Below are 21,520 nucleotides of genomic sequence, written 5' to 3' on the forward strand. Positions count from 1 at the left end.
CTTTTTTTTGTGTGTGTTTTTTTGTTTAATTCATTCCTTTCCTTTCTTTCAACCATTCTCATGTTATGATCTCCAAGTCTTTGACGTGGGAAGTCCTTCTTGACAGATGAGATTCAGGGCTGAAATCTGGCCGGGCCACTCCAAAATGTTGGTAGAGAGAAGGTTCGCACCTCAGTGTACTCTGTGAAATGCACCATGTTGGAGGCCATGTTGAAATTCACCGTGTTTTGTTCAGACAATTCTTCATCTTTGGTAGAAGTCAAGTGCGCACAGCTGATTTCCCCTGGTACAACATTGTTGTGTGATAAAGTGCAGTCGGGCTTCACACGACTGTAATGGAAAAAAACAGAAACAGGACAATTTTTCACCGCTTTTCTGTGTAGAGGAAATGCAAAATTTAGTTTCCCTCCAAATTTCCTCCAAAGAGTGACCGGCATTTAGCTTTAATTTATGATGATGAAGGGAAAAAAACAATTGCTGCTTATTAATTATTGATACAATTACAAAATATTAATTTAGCCGACGCTTTAATGCTCAGCAACTTACTAGTATGGAAGACAATGGAGGTAGTGTGGTGTTCAGTATGTTGCCCATGGATTCTTCATGGTAATTGAAGATTGAACCACCAAACTTCCTCTTGAAAGACAACCACCCTACCCCCTAAGCTACAACCAACCCTACACATTAATAGCCCACTCATGAATAGAAAATAACATCTATCACAGCTTTCATGTGGAGTTTTCTTACATGTTGCCTCATAGAGATTCTGATCTGATAGAGGAGGGAAGCAGAATTGAGGGATCAATCAAGACAGAAAACCATGGTCAGAATTGGACAAAGTAAAGTCAGTGGATGAAAGAAACCATTCAATTTGACAGACAAGAAAAGAAGGTAAAGGGAGGTTGAAAGGGAAGACTGTATATGCATTAGGACATGTTGCATAATGTCAATTAAGGAGGAAGAGAACGGCAGAGAGAATTTGTTACACGTTATGTAGCCCAGAGGCCACATGAGAAAGTACGACTGAAGAAAAAAGTCAAACTGAGCCCACAGAAGAGAGAAAGAGACTTAAAACCAGTGCAAAATATGTTTAAATAAAGAGGGAGTAAGGAAGACAAATGAGCGGTGTTTGGTTCTTACTGCAGGAAGAGGCTCAGTCATAGAAAGTGTTGTACATGAGAGTGATGTGGGATAAAGACAAGAGGAGGGAAAAGGGAGGAACTCGGGATTATTTAGATGAGGAGAAAAAGAGAATAGGACTAAGACAGATGAAGGGTTTTTGCAAAGAGATAAGAAGATTTAGACAGAATCCTCTCCTTATCTTCTCCTCTTTTATGGTTTCTTTCTTTCTAATTCCATGAGACATTTCCCTTTGAAATTTTGGAGCAGGAAAATTTGCTCTGTTCTTCCACCATGTAATATATTTCCAACAATAGGCAGATACTGCTGATGCAGAAAACATTTAGGAAAGAAAGGGAAGGCAGAGACGAGTCAAGATGGAGTTGAAACAAGTCACTGTTGCACATGTTTCCCAGGTGGCCTATCAAGCTCGGTCAGTAAAGCATGAGACTCGTGATCTCAAGGTCGTGGGCTTGTGCTCATGAGGAGTGTTGGGTTTGTTCTTTTTTTTATTCCCTTTGACTTTGTCATACAGTGTAGGCCAGTCATTTGATACGCAAGTTGTTCTGATCCAGCTTTTGGTTGCATTAATAGTTTTTTTCTTAGGATTGTCATGATGATTAATTCATAATTAGACTAAATCTTTGCTTTTTTTTAAAAAGGGACAGCGTGACTGTAATCGAATCCAAAGTCATCTGCAGTTGTTCTTTTTTTTCCTTTAAACAGAACATGCTTTCTTTTTAAGGAGAGCATGAATAGGATTTACTATTTGTGCTCTTGTTGTACAGTCTTATGTCCATTATTCTTTATCTATTAGATTTTATTCAAAGCCTGGAGGGAGCAGAGTAAGATCCAGAAAACCCAGCTCTGCCATTCTGCCTGTCCTCAGCCTTAGTTTACATTTAAACTCAAGCAGCCATGCATTAAAACAGATAAAGAGACCGGTGGGGTCTGGTGGGGACTACTCACTTCAGGTAAATTTAAGGCTAAACAAAGAAGTCAAGGAAGGCTGATTTGATTAATTGAAGGATTATAAGCTTTTTCTTGAGACGATTTCGTTGAACATAGTGACTTTTCAGATTTCCGTGTGGATTTCTAATCTGTCAGAAGATGTTTCATCGTGTGATATCACAGCATAATAAAAAGAATATGTGTGAGAGTATATCAAATCTAAAAATTTTAATTGTGACCAGATTTCAGTAGTAGCAAGTGGACTTTTGGGTGTGGTTTAAATGGTGTCGAAGTGTCAGACAAGGACAAATAAACATCACTTTTCCATCACCCTTGTATGTTTTTGTCATGCAAGGGGAGCATCTCTGTATTTTGTTTTATGCACACAGGCTCTCAAACACATTGGCTGTCAGATGGTTTTAAAACCACATCATTTTGTGCAATCTTTTCACCGAGCTTTCAGACAAATATGTATGATATTTCCCTTTTTTTCAGTTTGTGTCAAACATATGCACACTAAACCTCTGGTCTGGTCTTCTTTAGCCCAGGCTGCTTGCAGGGCTCAGTAAGAGGCTAAGGGGATTTAGATGTACAAGAACCCACAGATTAAGATTCACGCTCCGCCTTGCTTTTTATCTCTAACTCCCCCACTCTTTATAGGCCTACTATAAAGCCTGAAGAACAACTAAAACGTGTCAAACACATGGGGCTGCAAGACAAGGATGGAAGATCAGAAAGTGGCAAGAATAGGAAAGTAATCATAAGAGATGAGTGATGAAGGCAGAGAAAAGATGGGTTGAAAGAGAAGAGACGAGAAGAAAAAGGGGCAAAAAGTTTATGTATTAATTTTGAACTGCTTCGGTAACTGGGAGTGTGTCTGTGTTTGTGGTGATTTACAGTGTGTCTACAGTCTAATATTAGTCTTTGTGGACCCCTCCCCAAGTCAGAATCAGAATCAGAATCAGAAAAAACTTTATTTATCCCCGAAGGGCAATTAGAAGGGCGAAGAGCGGTCCATTAAAGAAGAACAAGAAATGGAATCATAAAGAAAATAAAACACAGAAGGGGGGTGACAAAAAATAAATAATGAAAAATAAAAATAAAATAAGAATAGAATATTTAGCAAATAAATAAAATAAGGCGTCGATTATATTAAAATGACAAAGTAATTAAAGTGACAATAAAAAAAAGAAAGTGACATTGTCGTTAAAGTGTCGAGGTGACATTGTAATTTGCACATCAGATATTGCACTACAGAATTGTACAGAAGATCTAAGTTATAGTTAGAGTCACTGTCTCAGATTTCTTAGAGTTCAAGTGGAGAATGACACTGGGAACAAAGGTTGCTCTCCTCCTTTGGGTCTTACAGGCCGGACAGCGGAACCTGCGACCAGATGGCAGCTTCTCAAATGCCGGAAACAGAGCATGAGTCGGGTCCATGAGAATTCGATGAGCCAGGCTGCTGGCCTGCTGCTCGTACACAGTGTTCAGATGGCGAACAGAAAGTCCAATAATCTTAGAACACACCTTGACAATGTTATGCAGGCGGTTCCTATCCTGTGTAGTAATGGAGTGATACCAGATGCATATGGAGAAAGCCAAAACACTCTCAATGAATGAGTAATAGAAAGTCAACAAGATGTTCTGACTGACAGAAAAAGAGTTCAGTTTCCTTAGTAGGTACATCCTCTGGTGACACTTCCTCAGGATCCCTTCTGTGTTGGAAGAGAACCTCAGTTGGCAACCCAGGATGGTTCCCAGATATTTGTATTCCTCAACTGTCTCGACCGGAGAACCGTGGATGATAGTGGTGACAGCCGCCGCCAGTTCCCTTTGGCTGCTAGAGAAGGTCACCACCATCTCCTTAGTTTTGGTGACATTCAGCTCCAGGCAGGAAGAGTCACACCACTCTATGAACTGCTGAAGAGCTGGTCCATGATGGAGGGAGGGGCCGGATAGGAGGGACAGGAGAACTGTATCATCAGCAAACTTAACCAAGTGACAGTTGGAGTGTGTTGATCTGCACTCATCGGTGTACAGAATGAAGAGCAGCGGAGATAGCACACAGCCTTGTGGGGAGCCAGTGGAGGTGGTGAGGAGGTCAGACAGGTTGTTATTAATCCGGACACGCTGGGTTCGATTGGTCAAAAAGTCCAAGATCCAGAGGATGAGCTGACTGCTCATGTTGAAGTTCCGGTGGAGTCTCTCTGCTAGAATATGTGGTTGCATGGTGTTAAAGGCTGAGGAAAAATCTGCAAACAGGAGTCTGGCGGAGGTATTGGGAAGCTCCAGATGTCTGTGAACAGTGTCAATGATGAAAGCTTTGGCATCGTCAACACCTTTGTGACTTTGATATGCAAATTGGAGCGGGTCGAGTTGTGAATTGGTCAGAGTGAGAATGTGTTGCCTGATAAGCCTCTCCATAGCCTTCATCACCTGGGAGGAGAGGGCCACTGGGCGCAGATCGTTCAGGGCCATGGGGGGGCTTCTCTTGGGAATGGGGACAATTGTTGAGTGTTTCCAACATTTAGGGACAGTTCCTGTGTTGATGGAGAACTGGAACAGTTTCTGGAAGACACTCCCTAACTGGTCCGCACAATGTCTGAGGACCCGGCCACTGACGTTATCGGCTCCAGGTGCGCTATTAGCCTTGGACCTCTTAAGGGCCCTTACAACGTCTGTGGTGAGAAAAGAAATGCAAAGGTCATCAGGTATGAGGTTGGATCTGATATCCTCTAACTGGGAGGAGTTGTTGATCTCAAATCTGGAGAAGAAGGTGTTAAGGTCGTTAGGGAGAGATGCTGGTGTGCTGCCAGGGATGTTAACAGGGTTGTTGCTGATGGAAAGGTTAACAGCCGCCATTCTCTTCAGACCCTGCCAAGCTGAGCGGATGTTTCCATGAGAAAACTTTTCTTCCACTTTGCTCTTGTAGTTCAGCTTGGCAATCTTAATAGCCCTCTTGACCTCTTTATTCACCTCCTTTTTCTCCATCTCTGACCCAGAGAAAAAGATCCGTTTCTTCTTATTGATAATGTTTTTTAACTCCTTGGTGACCCAGGGTTTATTGTTAGGAAAGATGGTGATAGTCTTGGAGGGTATGATGTTTTCCTCACAGAAGTTGATGTATGATGAGACAACATCCACCTGTTCATTTATATCCTCAGAAGAAGAAAGGAGATTGGTCCAGTTAGTAGACTCGAAGCAACCCTGTAGGATAGCTATACTGTTATTAGTCCACTGCTTGATGGTCTTGGTGACCTTCTTAATTTTCCTGATGACTGGGGTGTAAGCAGGAACAAGCAGGATGGTGAGGTGATCAGCAGAGCCGAGGGAGGGAAGAGTGACAGCTCTGTAGGCGTCCGGAACAGAACCGTAGCATCTATCGAGTGTCTTTCCCAGACGAGTGGAGTACTGGATGTATTGTTCAAAGCCTTTCAAAGATTTTCCAGGATTGCAGTGATTAAAATCTCCAAGAATGAATTTGGGGGAATCAGGGGATAAGTGTTCAAATTTGTCCAGGGAGCTTTTAATGAGATCAGTTGCTATGGTAGAGTTAGCTTTGGGGTGTATGTAAACCAGGAAGAAGAAAAGTTGAGGGAACTCTCTGGGAAGATAAAAGGGACGAAGAGACAGAACCAGAAGTTCAATATCCGGAGTGCACAGCTCCTCTCTGACATGGACAGTGGAGCACCACCGGGGGTTGATATAAAAACACACACCTCCGCCATGTTGTTTACCGGTGACGTCACTGTCGCGGTCGAGCCTGATGGGGGTGCCAAACCCATCGATATACAGACCTTTATTGTCATCGCCATGGTTAAGCCAAGTTTCAGTAAATGTCAGAATAGAAGCATTCCTGTACTCATGCAGATAGTTCACATTAGCCTGAAGTTCGTCTGTTTTATTCCTTAGCGAGCGGACATTGGCGAGGATGACTGCCGGCAGTGTCAGCTGCTGACAAGTTAACAAGCTTGTTATTCTTCCGCACCAGTTAACAAGCCACACAACAGGTGGCAAGTGACGGAGTGTATGTGTAATTTTCAGTTTTGAGTGTTTGTGCACGAACACGTTTGAAAAGTGCAGCATCCAAGTACCCAATATTTTCAACTCAAAAGCAGATGGATACTTCAGAGGCCTTAGTCTTTTTTCTTGCCGTCCACTGTTTGCACAAAATGTACGTTTGTGGAGACAAAGCCCGGGGCAGCCATCCAAATCGCTCTTCTGTGCAAATAACTTCTGAAGCAATTCAAGGCTCGACTCCTCCTCATACCACACACGCACTTTTCGCTTTGTGTTGCTCTCTCAAATACTGTCCAAATGACTTTGATGATGAGTTGCATATGAAGTGATTTTTTTTTTCTCCCCCCATCGGATAATAAATCAGAGGTTTGATCGTTTGTTTTTCCCTCTGCAGACACAGAACAGGATGAAGCTGATGGCCGACAACTACGAGGACGAGCATCTGAAGGTGGCGTCTCCCAACTCAGAGCAGCCCAACAATCACAAGCCCTCCCCAGATCAGGTGAGGTATCTGCCCAGGGCAGTGAGCCTGTTTTATTGGTCAACAATGTTAAACTGTTAAAGTTACATGTGAAAATATAGTCTTTGCTCATTTCTTTATTAATTTATTCATTTCTTTCCTCTTTTTTTTATATTATCAGTATTTTAACCAACTCCAGCTTGCACTTTACTCACGATATCTGTCTCAATCTAACTTCCTGCTTTCTCTGAACTCACGCTGCAACTGGACTGAACTAACTGATAGGACGATGAGGAGGGCATTTGGGCCTAGCCACACACATGCCTTCTTTCTCACCCTCAGTCCGACATTTTGTACAGAAGGGTGAGCGTATTCTTTATCTAGATCCGGTCATGTTTGGATGTCCTCGTCAAGTCATTCGTCTTTTCCGACTTTTGCTTCATCCATCAGTTTCTGATCTCCATCTGGTTTCTGTCTTTTCCTGTTGTTGATGGTGTCTGTTATTTATTTGCTCAGTTTTCTTCGGTCCAATTTTCGACCGTCACTTTCGAAAGTCTTCTTCCTTTCTGGTTTATCTTTTCTCTCCTCATCATTTATCATTTTCTCATCATTTTCATTTCTTCCGGTCCGCATTCTCACTCTTTTTTTGTGTGTTGATAGTCCTATCCTTCATTAATAATTGTGACGCCGTCAGTCTTTCTTGTCATTGTTTGATGTTTTGAAATGTCATCTCAATCACAACATCTTTATATCTATTCTGAATGTATTTTAGTCCACCTAATGTGTGCTCTGTGTCCTCAGAACCTGCATTTAGATAACGATACCCTCAAATGGGAAACACATTTAAGTTTTGAAACAATGAAATGCTCAAAGTGTCTAAGCTACAAGGCTGGTATTATAAAAGGACCTCTTGGTTTACTGAGAGGGTAGTCCACAGGCAGCACCACATATAAGTTGCACATGCTGCTTTTAGTGCTGCTCAGTTCCTCCAGAGGGATTTACCATCGGGATGCTAAAAGCCCAAAGGTTCACCATCGGATCTAAGTTTGACCCTTCTTATTAATTAAAGTTAGCACCTCCCTGCCGAGAGAAGCAGGCCGGCCAGCACGCACATAATCCATTTCTTTTCCATTCTGTGTCCACGGGCAGTCACACGTGCACACACACCTTCCTCTCGGTGTGTAAGGTGGGTAATTTGCCATAGTACATTTCATCCAAACAGTGAGCGATTGTGTGTCTTTCTATGAGGGGATTCTGTGCTGCAGTTGGAGAGTGAAATGCTTCAGAGACAACTGCTGCAGAGAAACACAGGAGAGCCGTTTTTTAACACACACCGGCCATTGTTAAGAGCATTTTATGGTATTTTGCATTTTTATGAAATACTGTAGTTCAGTGACCTGGTTTGGGGTCACAGCTATAAGCTCTGCAAGTTTTCCCGTGTATGCTTTAAAACTCCGATTGTGGCTCCACCCTTTTCTACACTGGTCAGTAAACCATCTAATATCTGGTAACATCTGGCTTTTGAGTGCAATTTGAGAGTGTATTAAAAAAAAAACTCTGCAGTAGTCGCAGGTATTGATCAGCTCTGACTCAAATCTGCATAGATGAGAACACATAAACCTGATACGCACATCATTTTCAAGGAGGAAGCTATAATCGGGGCAACAAGGCTGGGTACACTTTACTTTTTCTTTCATGTTGTGGAACTTACAGACTTGTCCCCTGGGAGTTGGGGGTAGTTTTTGGACTGGTTCTGAATACACTGTAGCCCCCAGTGCAATCAGGATAAACATGCTACTACTGGCAATGGGACAGGTTTCACGGGATTGTTTTATTAAGTGAACCTGCCACTTTTGGTATAAAAATGGCATTTGATTAAAACAATTAAGTGTATTAACATGATATCCTGTTATAGGAGTTAGTTTTTTATAACCAAGTAGCACCTTGGTCATAAGTTGTCAGAATGCAGTGAGAGGACAAGTCAGTTTTCAGTGGTCTGATCTGCTGTTTTTGGTCTGATTCTACTCTTGTTTGACTATTTTATGCAAAAGAAAAAGAAAAAAAGATGTAGCTGCGACACCTAATTATTTTTATCACAAGTTAAATGGCCTTGTTTATGAAATGTGACAAGTTTGTGGAAAAATGGCCAATATAGTTTCCAGGGTCCTAAGATAAAGTCATCAAAATCCAATTTAAAAGATATTGAGAATGGCAGTTATATTGTAAAGCCTGGAACCAGCAAATATTTGGTATTCGTGCTTAACAAACGACCGAGATTAATCACAGACCAACATGGCTGTTTATTATATTTCTGTTGAAGGACACATCGATTCCTCCACTAGTGCTCTCGGCGTATTCTGCAGGAGGATCCATCCTGTAGGTATCACTGGACTTTTTTACGGCTCCAGTAAGATGCAGTTCCTGCACAAATATCTGTATTTCTGTCTTATTGCATGAGTCTCACAGGGTTCTATGTGGGAAGAAATGTCCAGATTTGATCATATAATGCGCTGTTGAAGTATTTTTTAACCTGGATTGCAGTCAGCGAGGCTACGCTCTTTGGAGTTCTTTCATAGTACAGCAAGAATCTGGTAGAGACACATGAGAGACTAATAAACCCATATGCACACACTCACTGACTCACAGTGCTGTGTAAAGTGATGTCTCCTGAGGGGTTGTTTCATAGTACAGTAAGACACTGGAAAGCACTGCAGACTCATTAACCACACACACTGCATTTGTTGACCATTGAAGCCTGTAGATGTATACTGTGTATACCGAAGAAAAATGTCTAAAATCACAGTGTTGAAAAAACTTTCTGAGGTTTTAGTTCGTATTTCATGCTATTATTTCTCTGTCTCATTTTTCAGACAGACAGATCTCGGAAAAGAAAAGAGAGCACTGCTGTCGTTATCTCTGTCCAGATGTCTTCCTTATATCACCAATCATTCCCTCCATTCCTTCTGCCTGTTTCTCATTTGTCTTATATTTGATCCTCAGAGCTTTGCCACAGGTCTGGAAAGTGCGGACAGGGATTTTTTTTTTATCTGTTTGACAGAATAGTATGAATTAGAAAGTGTGAAAGAACAGCTGTTGCGCATATGTTGAGTTTATTTTTAGGGCAGCGAAGCCAAATCTTGAGAAAAGTCTTCGTATATTCTGATTTTACACATTAGTCGTCATTGCACTGCTGCTAGCTTACAACAACAGGGAAGTTTTGAAACACAGAATGGATTTCATACTTATAACCTTTATGAAACCATTTATCTGTTGCCTCCCTCTCCCTCCTTCTCTCCACTGAAGGAAAATGGTCAGTAATTCGTTTTGTAATGGACTTCCTACTGGTATGTTATCAGCAGAAAAGACAACAACTAGAACTAATGAAAGAGCTCATAACAACCTTGAATAAGTAGGTGTGTTATTTCTTGTTGCAGTTTGTGTCAGTACTGCATGGGTATGTGCATTCACACATATGTGAGCATAAGGAACAAGCAGTTGTGAACCAGGGAGGTGATGCTCATGCCCACTAGAGATAATGTGGAAATTAACAAAATTACACCTTGTACGCATGTGTTTGTGCAAATGTATGTGAAGATGAATGTGTTGCAGTAAATAAGGTGAGAACTCCACAAATGACAGTTACTTTGATTTGCTGTTTAATTTTCTCAGCAGTGCATAGTCCACAAACACCACCAACATCCACCTATTTTCAGTAGTTTGTCAGTATTCTCAAACACATGCAGTTATTGAATAATTAATTATATATATATATACATATATATATGTGTGTATATGCAAAGTTTCATATGTTAGGCTCAATTTAAACTCAATCAATGTTTGTTCAAGTGGCAGTTGAGGTTGGTTTTGATTGTTGGAAAATATGCAAAAGCTGTGCACCCCAGTTAGGCATACTTATGTTTTTTTGTTAGAAATATAACAAGCATCCAAGGAGAGATCATCACAATCACTTTGCTAATAGCAAAAATGCAACATGCAAAGCAGCCAGCAACAGTAGTGTTTCCATATTACCGCTCGATCCCACTTCAGAACGTGTAACGTGTCCTCTGTGTTTTTTAATTTATTAACGTCACCGTGTGTTTTTTTATGCCGAACCTTAACCGTGTGGTTTCTAATTTCTAAACCCAATCATGTGTTTTCTAAACTTCACAAAGTGCGGATGACACCAATACCACACACACCCATACCACAGACACAGACACCCCGCCCTCCCCCACACACACACAAACACTTCAGGGTTTCCACTCAGATGCTCCCAGACACCGCCTTACTACTTGCCACTGAAATTACAATGCTTCATATAAGCAATTCCACACTTTTTTGAACTGTTGCTTTTTGTTATTTTCTTCATATATGGTTCCTTCAATACTTAAATAATGTTTCAACAGACGCTTCCATTCATAAAGTGAAGCTGCTACAGGGTTCTTCCAATGTTTTAAAATAAGTTTTTTATAAATCAGGGAACAAAAACATATCTGCCAACCTAATGGGTATCTTACTTGTTCTGTATTGTGAAGGATGCATAACTGAGGTGTGAGAATAATTGTAGCTCTGCACACCGTATTAATCAATTTTTCTATCTCCATCCAAACCTGGTTAATTGCTGGACATTCCCAAAAGGCATGTATTTGTATCTTCCTCTGTAAGGCATTTTATACAAAAAGCAGAAGAAGAGGGATCAAATTTGTGCACCTTAGATCTCGTATAGTATATTCTTGTCATTAGTTTGTATTGAATGAGGCGTAGATTTTCATTAGTAGTGATACTATGTGTTACTTGTAAACACTCCTTCCATTTTACCTTTGAATCAGTGATCCCAAGGTCATTATTCCAGTTCTGATATATTTTGTGTAATGAATACCTGCCAGCTAGTTCATCAATCAGACCATTATATAAAGTTCCTATCAGTTTCCTTTTTTCACCAGTTTTTAAGATCCATTTAACTGCAGGTGATTCTATGCATCCCTGTAACAACATTTTATCTTGTAACCAACTTCTTAATTGAGAATATTTCAAGAATTCAGTATTTGTTAAGTTCAATTTTTGTTTAAGTTGATCAAAGGACAATATTTTACTCTCTTCACATATATCCGACACTGTTAATATTCCTTTATCCTTCCAACTACCCCAATTAAGTTTTTTATTCTGGATAGTATTTACAGAATTGTTCCATAGGCCTACAGTCCCTGGCAGTCCAATGTCTGGATGTAATATGCTCTTTATTTTTTGCCATGCCTTCAGTGTGCTGTTAATTACAAAACCGCCTTTTATTTTTCGTCTTGTAAACATAGCTACAAACAAATGATCTAATCCAAGTTGAAAGTCCTCTATCTTGACCCATGACTCTTCCTCTGTTCTGTTTATTATTTTATCAAAATAAAACGATTGTGCGGCATAGTAATACATCTCAAAGTTTGGTAAGTGAAGTCCTCCTTCGCTTCTTTTATTCTGAAGGAGCATCCTACTCAGTCTGGGAGTCTTATTTGACCGCCAACAGTTTCAACAGTTTTAAAAAAGGTTTTTGGGGGTATAACTGGTATTATCTGGAAAACAAACAGAAATTTGGGCAGCCAAATCATTTTAACCAAATTACTTCTACCAATAATGTTAATCGGGAGGTCCTGCCACTGGCCTAAACCAGCTTTTAGTTCCACAAGTAAAGTTGAGTAATTATTTTGATATAATGTCTTTTTGTCTGTACTAATGTGGCATCCTAGATACTTAGATACACACCAAGATACACTTGGTGTGTATGTGGTGGGGATTGGGGGGGGGTTATGCATGTGTGAGTGTGTGGGGAGGAACGGGTGGAGAGAAAAATGTTGTGATGTGGAGAAAGGAAGAAACTTGTTTTTTTTTGTTCTCCAGTCTGTGTTGGAGTTTATTATAATGCACTGGGCTTTGTTCAGACGGGACACATATCATGACAAAGTAAAAAATAAAATTGTATAAAAAAAACAAAGTGCGGATGACAGTGAAGTTGAAAAGTGACAGAACATCTAAACAGCAACCATGTTGGCACAGGATGGCCCTTCATTTGTGTGTTGCATGACATTCTTCAGAGGAATGCCATCAGAAATCCCCTCCTACCTCCTCACAAGTGTTTTGTGGATGTTAAAATTGTCACACGTGAATTTGATCACAGTTTTGTGTAAATCAAAATGTAGGAATTTCACTATTTATAAAGATATATCATAATTATCTAACCGTTTTGAAGCCTAGTCTAAACCATAGCCATTGTATCATTTTTGAGCCTTTTATATTTTCTGTTGTGAACCAACATAAATAACTATCACACATTATGGAGTCAGACTGTTATATATTAAGAAAAGAAAAAACTTAATAAGCCAAACGTTTTCTTTTTATTTCTTACAATATTTTACTGTATTTCATGACTGAACCTATTATTTATGATAAAAAAATTATCCCTGTTTGTTCCATCCGTTGGTAAAAATGGAATACAACATTAGCTTTAGTTAGGTCTACTTTCAGCTTAACCTATTTCATTGCTCCATAATTTAGAGCACTGCAGACTAAATCTGTGCTTCAGTTTTTCTTAGCTATTGTTTCAAAGAGCTGCTGCTCTAAATAAGGAACAAATGTTTTCCATAAAAGCGTAGTATTGACCTATAAAATAGTCACACTACATATTTAAGGTGAGCGTGAAAATAAGAATGGACATCTGATTCGACATTCTGTAAAATTTAAATGCATCGGCTATAAATGTCAACAGAAACAGAATAACAATGTTGTAATTATTATCTGTAAATACTAAATAGAGCCATAAGTTAATGAGCAGACGTGGAGTTCAGAGAGACAGAATGATGTTACTGTGCTGAGTGAAAGGATCTAAACACAGCACATACACATCTAAACTGCATGTGCGCGCTGAGTGACGATGAACACAGAACGCAGGGTGTGGACAGATGCTGCTGGGACTAAGTATACCTCACTAACGCACACTCACACACTCACACTAACAGCCCTCTTAACATGCTTCCTCTGCACTTAAATCTTGGTTTTCCCCAAGGATTAAGAATAGTGTGGTCTGTATGTCTTATCTGTGAAAGTGTGCACATCTCTTGGGGAGGTCCTGTCTCTTATTTTCTTTGCTCCTCTTATCCTCGTTCCCACGCTTATTCAGACCCCCGAAAAAAGAAAGAGGCACACAGACGCACGCCATGAAACTAATGTTGAATCCGTCACAATGAAACTTCCCTTGTTAAATGATAACAATGTAGAAAAAAAGAACAAAAGAAAACACTTAAAAATAATTGAAAACAACTGAAACAATGTTAACATGTTCGAAAAGGAGAAAATATATATGTTTCTTCTGGTGTTCGGAATGAGTTACTGAGTGACTTTCTCCTTACCAAAGTTTAATTGGCTTATTTATACATTTTCAAGCAACCAGGTGGTACAAAAGTGTGTATTTTTAGAAAAAGTGATAGAAGCTTGATTGAGCTGTGGCCATATGAAGCTGTAGCAGCAACTGAATATAATTCCAGAAATATGTCCACTTTCTCATGATTATAACAAGCAAATTTCAATGAAAATCTGTAAAAAAGTAAGCGGGTTACATTTGATTTTAGTGACATGATGCACGGCAGCAGTGTAGAGTGAAATTTTATCCGTCTTTCATCGGCACGCCACTCAAAATAGATAGACAGATGTATACCTCTCAGTTCTATCAGTACCAGTGGATTAGATTGTGGGTTAGTTGTGTCGCTTTGATGCATTGCAGTTGGTTGATAGATGTGGTGTAAAGTGCAACATTTTTACAGGCTCAGAAAGAATGTCGTGCCTTTATGTACAGTGTATTGTATCTGTCCGAGTGTTTGAAGTCTCAGAAAAAAAAGCAATCTGTTACACGCCTCTGCACTCTCGCTGACCTTCAGCGTCTGCGTAAGCATGTTCGGGTCGTGCATGGGCTTCATTGTTCTAATTGGCTTCACTGGTTATAGCGGTGAAATTGTGCATAAAGTGTGTTGTGGCGTAGCTTACAGACAGGACACCAGTCCTGCTGCTTGTTGCTCAGAGTTTTAACATTTGCTGTTTTTTTTTACGTTTTGTTTCTTGCTTTTTCTTTAATAAGCCAAATCTTTTTTGTAGCCCTTATGCTGCAGCCCAATGAGTCGGGCCGTAATTAGGGAGTTGTCTGGGATACTTTTTTAACTTGTGGGTGAGACTGATCTTGAGGTTTTCCTTTAGGGTTCGTGATTGTTGTCTTTGAGCTAATTCAGTGACACTCATTCAGCGTGTATGTTGAGCATTTTGTCACCTCTGTTGTATTTGAATTTTCAGTTACCTATGTGGGGCTTTTTGTGAGTCTTTGTTGTGTTGCACATGTGTGCAGATCTCTGGAATATATAACATTACACATTGTTTGGAGGATGATTGCACAGCTGAACCTGACACCTGTATAGCAATTGTGGTCTTTATATTTATTGCATCTTGTATATGTTAACATCCTGATGAAGCCTTTGTGCTGAAACACATCTTTATTGTGATGTCAGCTGAATAAACTGAAAATATTAGTAGTTCTGTCTTCCTAATTTGAATATTAAGTATTGTTATCAGGTCAGAAAATACAGAAAATATAATGTCTTTAGTCATTCTAAATAGAAGCCTAATTATATGCTGATAGTGCTTTTTATCTGGAATAAAATGTGCTTTCTTCAGATAAAGTATTGAAGGAAAAAATATATATGGGTAAAATGGATTATTTTACATTAGTATAATTACATTATCCAAAGTTCTCCCTGTACTCTGGTTTCTACCGCAGGTGAAGAAAGAAATTAATTACTTTTCTTTATATCTTTACAATCATCTTTTTATCAAGTCACTATTAACTCATAGTGCTTTGCATGCAGTTTATGCATCGAGACAAAATGTGTGTTCTGGCCTGGCTACGAAGGTGTAAATGTCTTTAATAAAACTAAATGAATGTCTTTGGTGTGCAAACCACCTTCAGAAAATCAGCCCGAAATCAGCCAAATGTTATAGATGTTTAAGATTACTGTTGTGTGAGATCATATCTGTCAATAATGACACAAAATGATAAAAAAAAAATAAATTATCAATTTGTTTGTATCATATTTTGTGGAAGCACTTTTTCAAAATCGATGTCTTTCAAAAAGCCGCCTCTTCTTGTTACCATTCAGCTCTTCTTCTCCATTTGCTTTCCTTCTTCTATTCCATCAAAAGCCTTTAAACAGTCATGTGTAGAATTATTTTCTTTGTTTGCTCTATTAAACTATTTCTGTTTCCATCCCTCAGATTCTCTCTCCTCTCCTGGATCTCAATCAAAATCGCAATAAACTGAAGCTGTACATCAGTCACCTGACCTCACTGTGTCAAGAGCGAGACCCAATCATATTGCAGGACTTTGCCCCGCCCCCTGCTTATCACCGCTCCGACTCTGCCGCTTGGCATACGCAGCTGCACAGCATGACGCATGAACAGGTGAGACAAGACAGCCGGCGTGCGTTTGTGTGTCCGACAAATAAAAGTTTCAAATGTGTGTGAGAGGAAAGAGGGGAGAAAAGAAGAGTGGAAGTGCTCCTTTTTTTAAAAAAAAAAGTGAGGGTATTTTGTCATTCCTGAAACTATCCTGATTTTGAGTGTTTCTGTGCTTGTTTTACATGCTGTATATGCTGACGTGTGAGTTTGTGCGTCCGTGTGGATGTGTGTAGGAGCGTGGGGCATCCGCTGGCCGGCCTGGCAGCTTTTTAGCGCTGCCTTTCACTTTACTGAGAGGATTTACTCCAGCAGGTCACCTGACGACAGGGGCCTGGCTGCGGAACACATACTTTTATTTTAGCGTACAGCGAATAAACTCGGCTTCAAGCTTTTGGCAGCAAACGAAGAGTTGGTTCGTATGCTGCACAGAACAAGAAGAAGTGTCTTTATTTTTCTATAAAAAGCATCATTTTTTGACATTTTGAAAGAGAGCAAAGAAAAGGGAAATTAAGATTGAGAAGGACGAGGTAGGCTTAGGGAAGGCCGACATATAGCTGCATTATCTTAGTAACCACTTGTGTTTTCAGACATTCAATATAAACTGAACATTATTCACTTTTAAAAATTGTGGCTGTCTATGGCTTCCTCTGTCTCTTTCTCCATATTGAAAACATATCAAGCAATACATGGTCACTACATGTGGTACGCATTGAAAATTGTAACTGTAGACACACATACACACGCGGTGCTCTGTGACAGAGTGTGCGGTTAGGGTACTAGTTTCCTACAGTCTTCATGAAAGCCCTATTGTATGTCTTAATGCTGGGAAATGTCTCTGTTTAGCATGAGCTCTTCAGATATGGCACTGCGTGGTTCGCCGTCACTTTGAATAAACCTTTAAAATAGAAAATTAAGTTGTCATCTAATCACCGTGCACATAAAATGGTCTGGGTGACTTTCACGGACAGAAAATTATGATACATATTTTTCATCATCAGCCTGTTTTCATTAAAAAAAATGCAGACCGTATTCTGTGGTCTGAAGGCCAGAGTTCTATGTTTTCAACAGAAAAACATTCCCTATTAAAACTGATTATGTGGGCAGCTCATCTAACAAGGCTGAGTGTAGCCTGCAGTATTTTATTCCTACCTTATATTTCTGAAATACATTTTTTTTAATTATTTGAAGCAAACCGTGCCCATTGCCAAGTGCCCAAGTCAAATTTACAACTGAGGACAAACAAAAAAAAAATGAAATACCTTTCTAACAAGTTTACCACAAATTACTCACACTGTGATTATTTTTTCATGATTTGCTGAAATGGTTTGATTTTTTTTAACTTGTTTTCTTGCTTTCTGCGCTTTAAATTCGCTGCTGAGTTAAAATCAACCCAAAGGTCTGTTTTAAAAAGGTCTGTTTTTACTGCTGTTAGTGTTATTTTTTCCTTAAATTGCCAATGATTTACTCCTGCATTGTCACAAGGTTAAAACAATCTTTATTGTCTTTATCTTTGGGCATCTCTAAACATCCCTGATCCTTTATTGACAGTTTGCTAGCGGTCTGTAATGAGTAACAAAAGGAAGAGAAAAAAACAAAACAAAAATAAGTAAATATTTGCTCATAAGCGGCACACAAAAAAATCTATTTAATTCGCAGCCTTGTTAAGGGAAAGCCCTGCCAACTTCCCTGACTCCACAGAATTAGCCTAAAACACACTTATGGTAAAGTGGCAGTGATTGCACTTCATCAAAACCAAATGGGCGAAATAGCTTGTAGAGAAAAAATAAAAAAAAATTTTGCCCTATAAAAGTTGTTCGTCCCAACTTCAGCAGGGTTGAACTTCCCACAAACACTGGATCGCAATCAGTGTCATAACAAGGATTAGTGGTAAAGTGGAGTCATGAGGTCATCATTTCCTTATGAAATCAGGAGGGCTAATACCACGGCATCAGTTAATGATAAGAGCAACTGACCATTAGCTCTTCGGATTTGTTCTTGAAAAAAAGAAAACTATTTGGCATTGAAAGTGTTTACACGAACATTGCTCAGTTAATGTCCTTGCAGTGTCTGCACGTTTAGGAACCTCTGAATGAATCTCTTTAGGATATTACCGGTGATTAAACTAATGTCCGCTGCACATTGAAGTGGGTCAGCAGCTGTCTTGAACATGTTTTCTATGCGTCTTGAAACATTTATTGCATCAGAGCTGCAGGTCTCTACATTTTTAGGCGCAGAAGTGTCTTTTTTCTAGAGGACTTGAACTGTGTGACAATCCAGGGAATGTTAAAAAAAAAAAAAAAGAACACCTCTTCTTTAACAGCAGCTGAGTTCCTCTGAGTATGTTTCGACAAGGAAGGTGGGCAGAACATGTGAACCTCTGGTTGTTCCAGCTCTTGAAAATGGACAGTACTTCCAGTCTGCTTGAAGCCTCAGGATATGGAATAGAATCCAAGGCATCTATTGTCTCCAGAGAACAGTCCTATCTGAGAAAATATTGCAGAGAAAAATGATTGAAGCTTTGAGCTCTCCCTCATTCGTTCCGACTGTTGAACTGTTTCCTGTTAAGAGTTCATGTTTGTTTTAAATTTCATGCAGTTCTACAGCCATAGAAGTCCACTGGGCTGCAACGTTGCTCAGTTTGAGGTTCCATGTTTATCTGCTCTCCCTAAAGGTTTAGATATTTTAGTGTATACCCAAACACTCTTTATCCCATAAAAATCCTGTTTATATTTTGTTTATAGACTTTACATCTTTGGTCATGTGAGGCTTATTGTTGGGATACCAATAACATCTCCTTCCAGCCTTTTTGGGATGATTGATGCTCAATCGCTATTAGTTATAAAAGAAACTGAAGAAAGAACCACATGGTTCTCTGAGCCCTTAAAAAAAACACCAGAGTTGGGGTTTGCATGAATCGAACACGTCTGTGTGGTGGGATGAAATGTGCTGTTGAGCGGACGGCTACTTCCGTTATTTGGCTAGATTCAGATTTTCTTTGTCCCCAAACAACCCATTTGACTAACGTTTCTGCAGTGTCAACAGGAAATTGGCATTTTTGGATTGAACTGAAATATTTGTTCAGATGAGACGGACAGTTATGTCTACTTATTAACCGCTTGATTAGGTTTAGTTTATTGTGACTATTGTGCAATGGATTTTTTACATTTTACAAACAGCCGAAATCAAAGCAAAATATGTAAAAGCTACATTTGTCCACAACACTAAAGGTTGCAGTTTCACAACAAGGTATAAAAAGTTGGGCACTTATTAGGTTTTGCTTACTCATTACTCCTCAGAGACACAGCTTACATCTTGTTACATGATGACCTTGAGTCTCAGTGCCTTGCTACAGCCACATTCAACATCTAACAACATGACAATGTGCATTTTTTACTTTTTTGGTTTTGCTACAAACAATGAGGGAATATCAGTGAAGTTTCACCACTGGCATGCTGATAAGCTGGGTAAGAGACCCATCCCAAGCAATGTTTTCCACTGTCCTTTTACTTTTCCACTTTAACTCTCAAATAGTTCAAGTTTGGAGTTGAAAATACATGGTTAATCATGTCATATGGATAATACCCCTGCACACAAAAAAAACCTGGCGATGGATAGTTGCTATTTCACAATTTCTAACCTTGGATTGTGTTTTGGAGAAGTGGACAAACGGACCTATTTTCTCTTTTATGGGGAGACCGGGCTCAGATAGAGATGAATAAGCGGTGAAAGTATAAAAAGACTGGAAAAATATAAAAACTCGACCACAATTTTATGATTTTCAAATTTCAAATGGTAACAAAAGTGCTGAGGATAGCATTTAAGCGGTTTAAAGCACTGTATGCTCCCTGAGTGGCAAGTTTAGTTGGCTTTATTTTAAGAGAAAAATCTAGTTTCAGTAATTACCCTGCCTACTTTTTACATCGAGACGCGTTTGAAAATTAGAGAAAAAGGCCAAAAAAGGTGTCATTTGAAAGAATGCTCGTTTTGGTCAGTGTTGGCTGGAAATAATGCTTAACTGCCATTCCTCCCGGAGGATGAGGATATATCTTTTACGAACAGCCTTTGGCTTTTGAGTGAAAACTCCCTCTGCTTTTGTAGTCTTCCTCAGATTAGCTTTGCTTTTTGCTACCTCTCTCTCAATTGAGCGCTTTCTCTGGGCCTTTATTTCTACCGTCCTCTGAAAAAGTGCATCAACTTTACCTTTCACTCGTACCATCTCACTTGCTCCATGTCAGCGCTTGTGTAGGAGCTACTGAGGTTTTAAAAATACTCGCCGTCTATGTTTTTTTTTTTTTTTGTTGGATGTTTCCCTTAACAACGTCACAATTTGCATCTTTCTGCTTCTCCCTCGTTCTGTGTCCAAACCCACCCAGAGCCAGGCAGTGCCACTTGGCGCCATGTGTTTTTTTTTTAAAGCCTCGACCCTGCCTACACACAATCACAGAGACACACTGCCAGTCTTTCATTCAGACCCGTGTTTCTCGTTTTCCTTCATCATGTGTCACCATCACCTTGGTTGACCCTCTTAATACACACACACACACACACACACACACACACACACACAGCCTCCCTCCAGACCACCATGTTCCAGTGTGCCAGCCTTGCTGCGCTGTCTTGTGGCGAGTGTGTGTGTGTGTGTGTTTTACAAGCCTCTCTTTGGCTCTGTTAAAATGCCTGGCACTCTGTAAAGCCATTAGGATCACACTAAAATAGCATGTAAAACACACATGGACGCAGGCACAAACTCATACAGAAATGTATATATTGCACGCTCACGTATGTCTCAACATGAATGCACAGCAATCGTGAACGAGCACCGGAGGGTTGCCTACCTGACCGTGTGCTTCTGTAATGTGTCACAAGCTTATTACAAACACGGCATCTGATGTCAGCTTCCTCTGTGTCGTGCCACTGCAATGAAAGCCAACAAAGGAGCCTGGATCCCTCTCATTTTTAAATTCAATTTGGAGTTTTTTTTGTGACATGCTATGGGGGTTTTTTTGTCCTCCACAGATGTAAAAGAACTAAATAATGGCTTCACAGTGCGATGCCGTACACAGCACAAGCAGTTGCCTACAGTCAAGTCTTTGTGGCCAAAGTAGAGAATATAATCTTAACTCAATTATGGGAAAACCAAATTAATCAGCAGAATTTGGTCAGATTTTATGCTTAGTTGTTTTAATGATCTGGAGTGAATCAAGAGACTTTTTTGAGCAGTACAACAATCCAAAATACTGTCTCAGTTTTCATTTTTTTCCCATCATTATTGTATTAGTAGGACACCGAGCAAATCTGCATCTTTTCTTAATCAGCCTTCTGCTTTATTTTTTCTGCATACACACATCAGGACACTATCTTGCATTGTATCAGTCCTTCTGCAGTTGCAATGTAAAATCAGTTTTTAGAAATGTTAATTTTAGCATTTTTTATATTTTCAGTAGCTTGTCCACTCGTTGAAATGTAAAAAGGAAATCCAAGCACGATTCG

At 39.7% G+C, this 21,520-nt stretch overlaps 1 protein-coding gene across 4 annotated transcripts in view; it reads left to right on the forward strand.

Annotated features, from left to right (window-relative positions):
- LOC142385348 (ELKS/Rab6-interacting/CAST family member 1-like) overlaps positions 1 to 21,520 on the forward strand; it is a 134,087-nt gene that overhangs the window by 97,779 nt on the left and 14,788 nt on the right. For 2 of the 4 annotated variants that reach the window (XR_012770166.1, XR_012770167.1), the window contains 3 exons: positions 6,485 to 6,592; positions 6,836 to 6,913; positions 15,848 to 15,937. Coding sequence is in view for 2 of the 4 variants with exons in the window: in XM_075471811.1 (XP_075327926.1) it covers positions 6,485 to 6,592; positions 15,848 to 16,033 (294 nt within the window). In the remaining 2 variants the exon portion in view is untranslated. Of the gene's footprint in view, positions 1 to 6,484; positions 6,593 to 6,835; positions 6,914 to 15,847; positions 16,034 to 21,520 lie in introns of those variants that run through there. The other 2 variants (XM_075471811.1, XM_075471812.1) reach the window with 1 other exon arrangement.

This window comes from Odontesthes bonariensis, chromosome 8, assembly GCF_027942865.1.
Source record: "Odontesthes bonariensis isolate fOdoBon6 chromosome 8, fOdoBon6.hap1, whole genome shotgun sequence".
Classification (NCBI taxonomy): domain Eukaryota; kingdom Metazoa; phylum Chordata; class Actinopteri; order Atheriniformes; family Atherinopsidae; genus Odontesthes; species Odontesthes bonariensis.